Raw genomic sequence first — 11186 nt, forward strand, 5'->3', positions numbered from 1 at the left:
AAACCACCACAGTTGCCAGTGATTCAGGACCCTGAGGCCTGTTACACCTCCATCTGTGCTGGCTCAGGGTATGCTGGCCTGTGTTCTGCTCCCAGCCTGGTGAGATAGAACCCTTCCTGTGGATCTTCCAGGTTGTCTTGAGCTGGAGACTTGTTTCACTCTGTCATTTTATGGGTTCTGAAGCTCTAGATTATGTTTAGAGTCATTTTTACAGGTATTTGGAGAGGTTTTGGGGAGAGCTCAAGCAAGTCCCTGCTTTTAATCTGCCATTTTGGCTCTGCTCCCCATCACCGGTATCCTTGACCTATGTCATGCCAGTGGGCTCTGATGACTCTGGTGGAGAGAGTGAGGTTAATGACTTTGCAGAGCCCTGTCTCACTTAAATCCAATTCACTTGCAAGTCAAGAGATCACTGGCCTGATGTAATTTGTCCTCTTTGAGAAAAAAGGATAAACAACAAAAGCAAATGTTTTATCCTCATAAGAATCCTAGGATTTTTATGTACTTAGTAATTACGTACTAGTACTTAGGTACTATTATTATTCACAATTTATAGACGCAGAAAGTGAGACAGACAGAGGTTAAGGGACTTGCCCCAGGCTACACGGCTAAGAAGTGTCTAAGCCAGATATGAACTCAGATCTTCTTGACTGCAGGCCTGCCTGGTGCTCTATCCACTGTGCCACCTAGCTGCTGAAAAAACTTCAGTCATGAATGATTGAAGCTCTTACCTTGTTGGGGAAAGATCTAACTCCTATTTGAAATAATATTTTAGACAGAATTTTATTTTCTACGTGATTTTTCGCTTGGATTTGTGCCTTTTTTGCGTGTCCAATATTTCTCCCGCCAACTCTCCCTGATCTTTTAAATGAAAATTGTGGATTAACCAATGGTTCTCTTCCCTATAATTTCAGGAATGTGAAGAATCTAGGTATAGGCAAAGCTGTTTAAATTTTTATTCCTGTGTCCCCAGCATGTAGAATAGCGTCTGATGGGTAGGAGGTGTTCAGTAACTGCTTGTTTGAATGACTGTATCTTGATTTCATTGTCACCTTTTCCTTTCTCCCTGTAGGTAGCAGAAATAAGAAGGAGCCCAATGTCATGGGAAATAGCACTGAAGTGACAGAGTTCATTCTCGTGGGTCTGACAGATGACCCCAAGCTTCATCTCCCACTCTTCCTGGTATTTTTGTTCATCTATCTTTTCACCCTTGTAGGGAACTTGGGAATGATGGTGCTGATCCATTCTGACTCCCGCCTCCACACTCCAATGTACTTTTTCCTCAGTAATCTTTCCTTTGTAGATCTGGGCTACTCCTCAGCTGTAGCTCCCAAGGTGGCAGCTGCCCTCTACTCAGGGAACAAGGTCATCTCCTATTCAGAATGTGCCACCCAGCTCTTCTTCTTTGTTGGTTTTGGCACAACAGAATGCTTCCTCCTGGCTGCCATGGCCTATGATCGCCATGCAGCTGTGTGTAAGCCCCTCCATTATACCACCACTATGACAACGAGTGTGTGCATTTTTCTGGCCATTGGGTCCTACGTCTGTGGCTTTTTGAATGCTTCCATCCATGCAGGAGATACCTTCAGCCTCTCCTTTTGTAGCTCTAATGTGGTTCATCACTTTTTCTGTGATATCCCCCCACTAGTGGCTCTCTCTTGTTCTGACACCCACATCAGTGAGTTGGTCAGTTTCTTTGTTATTGGTTTTAATGTCTTCTTTACAATCCTGGTCATCTTGATCTCCTACCTATTCATTTTCATCACCATTCTAAGGATGCAGTCAGCTGAGGGACGCCAGAAAGCCTTCTCTACCTGTGCCTCCCACCTTACTGCTGTCTCCATTTTCTATGGGACAATCATCTTCATGTACTTGCAACCTGGCTCCAGCCACTCCATGGACACTGACAAAATAGCATCTGTCTTTTATACAGTGGTCATCCCCATGTTGAACCCCCTGATCTACAGCCTGAGGAACAAGGAAGTCAAAAATGCCCTTAGCAAAATGATCAAACAGGTGAGGTTTTCTAGGAATGTTTAAACTTTCCAGTAAATTGGTCAATTTCATCTCTGGCATTACTAGGTGGCTTTGACTGAATGGGTCCCAGTTTCTTCATCTCTAAAATGGAGTGAGATTGGACTGGATTGTCTCTGAGATCCCTTATAGCTCTTGATGGATGGTTGTATGAATCTTGGGGTGTGACCTCACTGAAGCAAGAATGAAAAGTCCTTCTACCGTCATAGATTTGTAAATTATAACCAGTCAAAGACTTACTATTTAAGTCCTAATGTTTTTCCTGGGACAACATGGAGGTTAAATGACTTGCTGAGGGTCCCATAGCAAAAGCAAACCCAATTTTTCTGGACTCCAAGCCCTAGTTTCATCTGCTGTACTAGAATATCCTTACATATGAGATTAGCTAGGGAAAAAAGCAAGAATTCAACTCAGCAGACTTTCCCAACTATTTCCAGTCTTGTGGCCTGAACTTTCTGTACTCTGTGCTTTAGAAAAGCACAGAATAGAGATACCAATAAGCCATAGACTACAATGGGGTTATATGAAGCAAGAAAAATAACATTTTAGGGAAACTTAAGAGTAACATTCAGCTGTGTTCACGGTACAGTGCAGGGCAGTGCAGGTGTGTGTTCAAAGAAGAAGAAAATGAGCTGGGGCAAATACATTAGTAGAATCTGTGAATTTCTATTGCCATTCATAATCTCCAGTGAGTGTGTTTTTGAATCCAGCTCTGCCAGGATCTGTGCATCTGATATTAGGGTTAAATGTCTTTGCTACATGCCAAAACAATGTTGCCACACATCCCTGTACAACTCTTCCTTATGACTTCAAAGGGTCTGACCAGTGGCTGTGCCTGCTTTAAAACCTCATTTTAAGTCCCCATTTAGAGTTTGGTATCTGGAGTAAATCCCATTTTCCTTTGGAGAAGGTCATCCCAACTGAAGTTTCTACTGTTGTATTTAGCTGTGGTTGGGATAAGGGTAGGGAAGGCTGTTTCTTGGACAGGAACTTTGTGGACTAGAACATTAGGGACAAATCCAATTAACTGCCAACAATAATGGCAGACAAAGGTATATAGCACTTTGAGGTTCTCAAAGTATTTTTCATTTATCTCATCTGATCCTCCAATAGCCCTTTGATGTAGCTGCTTTTATTATAATGATAAAGTCCAATTCAATATTGTGGCCAGAATGGCCTTTGTTTTCTTTGAGTGACTCATTTTACCTCATTGAGCCTCGCTGGGCACTGGGGCTTCTCTTCCGGGGCAGGAAGCCCAGAAACCATGCCAGGAAGAAGAGAACTTCCTGTGTGATGAGTCATGGGGCTGGCTGAGGGGAGGTGTTAACTCCAGAGCCATGCCCTATTGGGTGTTAACCTAGTCTATGCTAGGGGGAGGGGTCAACTCAAGAACCAATTGGCCCTGGTCATTCAGGCGGCGCTTGATGATGTCAAAAACTCTATAAGAGGGGAGAAGATGGCTTGAAGCTCTCTCTTTCCTTTTCTGGTTGGCATGGAAGGAGTGGCAAGCATGACTCTGGGCCAGCCCTTGCTCTCGGGCTGAGCCCAGATGTTGGTAACTATGAATTATATTGGGTCTGTCTGTTGATATTTGTAATTTGTTTGTATTTAGTTCTGAAGTTCAGGGTGCTGGCTTCCCCCCCACCCCGAACTAAATGAATGTTCTGAACTTCGGGGTACTGGCTTTTTCCCCTGAAGGAAGTGAATGAATCTGTATTGGGTCTGTCTGTTGATATTTGTAATTTGTTTGTATTTAGGTCTGAAGTTTGGGGTGCTGGTTTTGTTTTCCCCCCGAACTAAATGAATGTTCTGAACTTCAGGGTACGGGCTGTTTGTTCACCTGAACTAGCTGACTGTAATCTGTATTTGGCTTGTCTGTTGATGCTTGTCTCTTTGCTCCCCTAAACTAATTGAATGCTAACTGAATGCTGGCATTTTCCCCTGAACTAAATGAATGTTGTCTGTATGCTAACTGAATGCTGGATTAAAGTAAGCTGGTCAACCCCTTCACCGTGCTTTCCTTGTTTAAGCAGATAAAAAGAACCTGTGCTTTCCCGGTGTGCCAGCAGCCTCCAGGGTGCTGGCTGTGGGGGGATCTTACGCCCCCACAGAAGCTGCCAGCCAGATTGTTAAAACAAATAGGAATAAATATCAGTAATAATTGGCTCTTTGTATAGTTCTTAATGGTCTGGAAAACTCTTTACAAGCATTATTTTGTTCTGAGTCTAGCAGTTCTGTGAGGCAGATATTAGGTGTACTCACAAGCCCACTTCATGTTAATTATTCTCATTTTACTTATAAGGATATAGAGATTCAGTGAGGTCATGGTATTCTAGATTTCCACCTAGAAGGAATCTTAGAGGTAATAGAGTTCCATTCTACCTCCATTCTCTAGATGGAGAAACTGAGGCTTAGAGAGGTTAAGTGATTTGAACATGGTCACACAGCTAGAAAGTACCTGAGACAGAATCTGAAACCAGATCTTCCTGACTTCAAGTCCAGTGCACTGTCTACTATGCCAGCCTCCCCCTTATGTCCTTTTCTTTCTTCTCTACTTTTGATTTCCCTGGTGCACAATACTCCACTCCCTCTACAAATGTAGATCAGCCAGTGCTCTGCAACTCATGGCCTTAGAGAGCTGTCTGAGGTCAAGCATGAGTCCAAGGGGAATCTGAAACCTGATTTTGCTGTCTTCGAGGTTTTTTCTCTCCACCGCAACATACTGCCCATCATGATGATTAACAACAACAAAAATGCAAATATCCCCACATTATAGATACAACCTACCAAATCTCCTGAAGAGTAATTCAGCCAATGGTTATGACTAGAATTTGAGCATTAGAACAGACAGAACTGTCTCCCCAAGTACTCACACAAAATACTGATTCACAAAGATTTTAAGGATGATTTTTTTTCATTAAGTGTCACAATATAGAACACTCACAACTTCCAAACTACGTGGAAAGAAAAGCTTTCCAAGCCCAGAGACCTAGAGGAAGAAATCAAAACCACCTAGGAGCAGGAATACTCGTATATCATTCCCTTCATCCTGGATGTCCCTGAAGCCAACCCAGAAGTGCTTTCCATGACTCTAAAGAAGATAAGTTTACATCCTAACACTTATATTTAATTACAAAAAACAGTCATTCAATCTGCTGGCACAATGATTTACCAAATATTAAAAGAAAAAAGCATAATAGCAGAGTACTAATTTTTATCAGGACCTTTTCTATCTATTTTATAGAACATAAAGATAAAAATGAAACAACTGTAATATCACACATGAGTGTTCAGTTCTCATAGTTTGTTGCTCATGGAGCATGGACATTGGACTTGGAGTCAGGAAGACTTGAGTTGAAGTCCTGCCTCAAACATTTACTAGCTCTGTAACTCTGGGTAAGTCATTTAATCTATATCAGCCTCATTTCCATAATCTGTAAAATGGGGATAATAATAGCACTTGCCTCCTTCAGTTTATCATGAGGATCAAATGGGAAAAAATTATACATATTATATATAATAAAAATAATAATTGCATTTACAAAATGCTTTAAGGTAAGGTTTGGAAAACAGTATACACATATATTTAAATCTATATATTTAATATGTATATATACACATATACTATACATATATAATCTATATATGTGTAATGTATATACATGCTCATGTATATAGGGAGACCTATTCACACACATATATACATATATATACATATACATACACACATATATTAGCACTTTATCCCTAGTGGTGTTGTAAGGAAAAAATTATAGGTGTGTGTATGTATGTATGTGTATACATACACATATACCTATGCACACATATATATATATATATATATAAATTCATACTGTATATATTATGTGAGATTATATATTATGTTATATAATATACAATACTAAACAATATATGATTATAGATAACAAATAATTATATATCACATTACAATTTCACATAAGAAATATATTTCATATTTATCTATCTATCCATCTATCTCTCTGTCTGTCTGTCTGTCTATCTATCTAATTTGATCCTCCCAATAACTTTGGGTAGCAGGTACTATTATTGCACTTACATGTTCATATAGATACAGACAGATAGCATTTGGCAAACCTTAACGTGTTCTGTAAATCCTAACTATTATCATTTTCAGAGAAGATAATTGGTCATTGATGTTCCTTCATGGCTCTAATCCATCTTATCTCCACCTCAAAGAAAAATCATCAGAATTTTTCCTTCTTGGAAGGCCCTGACTTTGCTGTTGTAGGTGAATCTCTGGCATTGGATCTTACCCAGAACATAGGCAAAACTCTTCCATTCACACCTTCAGTCTAAACTTTAATCTGACTTAATATAAACCTTTCCAGATTTGACGATGTCATCCAAGAATGATTCTCCAGAGGGATGCCTGAGAATACATCCTTCACACAAACCTGTGAGCTCACACACAACACCTGAAATTAGCCAGCCCTATTTAGCATACACACAGTTACTTCTGGGAATCATTTGGCCCCATTCATCAAGAATTCTGTTTACTTCCAGACCCCTGCTTCATCCTGATGTTATCTGCTCACTCTAATTAGCTGCTACCAGGGGTAGTAACCTTGCATTCTGTTTGACCTAGAAATATTACTACTAAGTCTATATCCCAAAAGAGATAAAAAACAAATTGGAAAAAGACCAATATGAACAAAATATTTGTAGCAGCTCTTTTCAGTGGCAAAGAATTGGAAATTGAGGGGATGCCCGTCGTTTGGAGAATTGCTGAACAAATTGTGGTATGTGATTGTGATGGAATACTATTATGCTATAAGAAATGATGAGCAGAATGCTCTCAAAAAAACCTGGAGAGACTTACATGAAATGATGCAAAGTAAATTGTACTGTGTACAAAGTAACAGTTATATTGTAATATTATCAGCTGTGAATTATTTAGCTATTCTCAGCAATACAATGATGCAAGACAACTCTGAAGGATTTATGATAAAAATGCCATCCATCCTCAGAGAAATAAGTGATGGTGTCTGAATACAGATTGAAAAATACATTTTTTTACTTTCTTTATAGAACAAGAGTTAGTAAGTTCACAATTTGGTGTTTTTCTCACATCCATATATGTGAAGGGAAACTGCTTCAACTAAGATGTTTGGCCTGTATTTTACCTGTTGACACAAAGCCAGTATCTTGACAGGCTGGAAAGGTAGGCTGAAGTTTATAAGATGGAATATAATGGGGTGAAATGTAGAATTGTAAGCTTTGGTTTAAAAAACAACTTCAGAAATACAAGTAGGGAGGAGTCCTTAGAAATTTGTATGAAAAAAATCTGGGGATTCTGGTAGATTGTAAGCCCAATGAGTCAACTATGTGATATGACCACCTAAGCCTTGAATGCAATCTTGGACCACACTGAGAGGGATAATTTCCAGGGATTAAAGAATTGAGAATATCACCATAATCTTCCCTAGTCTTAGATATCTTGAGTACCACAGAGGCATCATATTTTAGGGAAGATGATTGGGAAATTAAGTCTCATCCAGAAGAGGATAATTAGGGTGGTGGTACAAGGCCTTGTGTTCATGCTACATGGAATGAAATGGAAACGTTTACCCTGGCCTCCACTTTGGTCTTCCCCCACCTTCCTTTCCCCTGATTCAGCGAAAGGAGGACTTTGTCACTTTCAAAAGAGGATTTGGTTCTCCTAATCTCTCCATCGATATTTTAGCATTGTCCCTGGGAAATCAGTAGCTGGTAGCAGCCTTTGTTTTGAGAGGAAAAACCATACTGGAAATTAAGATGAAGAAAGACCCATTCAGTGTTCTACAAAGGACCCAGCAGAAAAGTTATTCCATATCCAAGGGAAACCTCCTTAGTATTCCATGAAAGGAAGAGAAGGAGTTTCAACAATGAAGAATTGTGAGTTGCCTTTTCACCTCATTTGTTCTCCAAGCCTGAGTCTACTTTCCCCTGGACTCTCTAAGTACTTGGGGGAGAATATGCCACTACAAGCTAATTTAGATTAAGATATCAACTGATAGTCATTAGAGGAAGCACACTTATGGGGGCTTGTGAGCAATAACCTTAAAAAAAAACCCCTCAGAGCTAACCCTAGAGCCCTGGGGAGACATAGTAGCTACACTCTAAGATCTGACTCATCAGGGTGAGTGGGAATTGGGACAAGAGTTCCAGAGCTCGTGCTATATGTATGAGAAAAGTTAGAATGCAATACAGTACGACAGATGTCAGAAACAGAGTGATACTAAGTGTAAAAATGAACAGTGCAGAAAATAAATGATGTAAAAGCTACTTGAACTGAGATGACTATCTTTCACAACAGAAGTACCAACGAATGTTTGATTTGAAGAATCAGCTAAGTCTTCTTTCTTACTATGGACATAGTGTTCAGTTTTTAGCAATAAGACACACTGCCCTTCTTGTGCGTCCATTGTAGCTTTTTTTTAGAAATCTATTTCAGCCATTTCCTAACAAATTACTCCTTCATCTCAAATTATTCAAATCCTCTGTCTACTCAGTAATGACTAGTTCTCTATTACATTGTGACTGACCAGATCTTGTGCATGCATGTGCACGCACGAGGGCACACACACACACACACACACACACACACACACACACAGTTACAAATGTGCTCCCAGAGGATTCATTTCCAGTCTTATTGAACAGTGGAACTGGAGGAGACATTAGGTTTATTCAGTACCACACATTTCTTTCATCAATGAGGAAGCTGAGACCTAGAGAAGTGCTGACTTGTGGACAATAAATTAAATGACTTGTTAAAGGCTTTATGACCAGTAAATAAGCCTGAGTTAGAACTTGGGTCTGTTGATTTCTAGTCTTATCTTGTCTTTTTACTGTTCTACACTATCCCTCACCCAAACCACTGAGACAACCTTATACAAGTTCTCCTTATTCAAGGCCTTTATTTAACTAGACCTCATATAACTCCAGTACAACTCTAACCCCCTAAAATGCTGGATTTGTAGTGGAGGAACTATATTTCTTCCTCCCTTCCTTCCCCCCTTCCTCCTTTGTTCTGTCCCCCACCTTTCCTCCACCCTTCCTCCTTCCTTCCTTTCTTCCTTCCTTCCTTCCTTCCTTCCTTCCTTCCTTCCTTCCTTCCTTCCTTCCTTCCTTCCTTCCATTCTTCTTTACTTCCCCAGCTATGCCATTTACTCTCTATGTGAATTTGTTCAAATCACTATAACTTTCTGGGCCTCAGTTCTCTCTTCTGTAAAATGAGGGGGTTGGACTTGACCTCTGATGTCTTTTCTAGCTGTTTTCAGACCACTTAGCATCACTTAAACTTGTAACATGGTTCATTGTGTAGTGGATAGAGTGCTGACCTTGAGTCAGAAAGGCTCACACTGAAGTCCTTCTTCTGACGCATATTAACTGTGACCATGGATAGGAAACATTCTCTTTCCTTGCCCCGCGCCACTTCAGGTGATAGTAACTGATCTATATTGGCAGAGGGAGTTTCTATATTGGGAGTCCCTCACAAATTAAATCACAGTTCAATACCTTGTGCTCCAAATAAGAATAACAGTAGCAGCAGCAGCAGCAGCCCTCCACAGCCATTTCCAATTCTAAGTGACTTTCCTTCTGCTGTATCCAGATTTCTATACCCTTTGTGTTACCTCAACCTCCTGACCTTTAATAATAATAATCACTTCAGACCATAGCTTGAAATTTGGGAGGGCCTTTAGAGCCCCTCATTTTACAGATGGAGGAACCAAGGCTCAGAGAATGGAAATGACTTCCCCAAGATCATCTAGCTGGTAAGCAACAAAGCCAGTATTTAAGTACAAATCTGTGCCACAAAATCCAGAGCTTTCCCCACTCCATCCAAAGCCAGTATTACAGCCCTGCCCCTCCACTTTCCTCCATTGTGACTTCCTTCATTAGCACTAAATACGATAAGAAATAAATTTATGGAGCATCTAGGATCAAAGCTCAAGTCTGTGAATGGAGGAAGGCTGCAGCCTCTCTAATGCATTAATTTACTCCTTTTTCTTTGATAAATAGAATATGATAGCTTTTTATTTTGAATACCAACAGGATAAGAAGTAACAGGACTGTATTTCCCAAGTACAGTTAGTGGAGCAGTGCTTTCCCTCATCAGTGTACTCAAACTCTTGACTCGGTAGAAAGTCGTTAAACTAGAACATTTTCCTGGGTAACTATGCCTCAGTTCAAGACGAGAAATAGCACTTTTCTTTTTGGAGACAGAATGCAATACATCAGTGGATTTGAATACGAACTCTTAATCTCTTGGATCACAGTCAAAGAACTAGATTTCCAGCTTTCTCTCTCCATCTCTCTTCTCTCTCAATTAGTAATTGTTTTTGTTTTTCTCAGCTATATTCTATTGGGGTATCTGAACTCTAAGTCTTAGGGGAGTTTCTGTTCCTTGTTATACTTAGACAGCCAGGTGATGCACTGCATAGAGTGACACACTAGAGAAAAAATTAAATTGAGGCAAGATCTCCAAAGCAATGATGGAAACTGTCTGGGAGAACCCAAAACAGGAACCTCAAAAATGCTAATTCTATGGAGAATGCAGGATAGAGATGCATGGAATAAGTAGAAGAGGCACGAGCCAAAGAATAAATATCTAGAAAAGACAGAAAAAGGTAGATAAATAATGAAGAGAAAGAGGGAAAGAAATCCTTTCTAGAAAAATTCACAATTTTAAAAAGCTAATGAACAAAATAAATTGAAGGGGAAGAAAGGAAGAAGGATTCTACTTTACTACTTAGTTAAAAGGGGGCAAAAGAGAATTGAGACTAAAATCCAAGTCTCCTGAAAAAGCTGACCGTGAATATGCAGCAAGTCTTTCTGGCTTTCAACAGACCCCACATCATCTTCTGGATCATAGGGTCCTACAAGAGTTTCTGTGGTTCTTGTTCAACACGGGCACTTTAGTTTGGAAGTACAAAAGGTCCCTGTGTTACATTCTTTTTTTCCGCCATAATAGTAGGTAGGCTTTTTGACCAAAACCTCCTCAAGGACAGGGAGCATTTTTGTCATTATATTATGAAATTATATGACATACGTATCCCTAGCACTGAGCCAAGGGCTCTCCATGGAGTAAGTGCTTAATAAATGCTCATGGACTGAATTGAATTTAG

The 11186-nt window shown here is 39.9% G+C and overlaps 1 protein-coding gene across 1 annotated transcript; it reads left to right on the top strand.

Annotated features, from left to right (window-relative positions):
- Positions 1-1101: 1101 nt before the first annotated feature.
- On the top strand, positions 1102-2040 carry LOC118853576 (olfactory receptor 1444-like). Its single transcript, XM_036763720.1, has one exon. The coding sequence runs from the start codon at positions 1102-1104 to the stop codon at positions 2038-2040; it is 939 nt and encodes a 312-aa protein (XP_036619615.1).
- Positions 2041-11186: the final 9146 nt, after the last annotated feature.

Source organism: Trichosurus vulpecula, chromosome 6 (assembly GCF_011100635.1).
Source record: "Trichosurus vulpecula isolate mTriVul1 chromosome 6, mTriVul1.pri, whole genome shotgun sequence".
In the NCBI taxonomy this organism is placed as follows: Eukaryota; Metazoa; Chordata; class Mammalia; order Diprotodontia; family Phalangeridae; genus Trichosurus; species Trichosurus vulpecula.

Coding starts and splice junctions, on each gene's coding strand:
- LOC118853576 (XM_036763720.1), top strand. CDS start 1,102: ATGGGAAATAGCACTGAAGTGACAGAGTTCATTCTCGTGGGTCTGACA.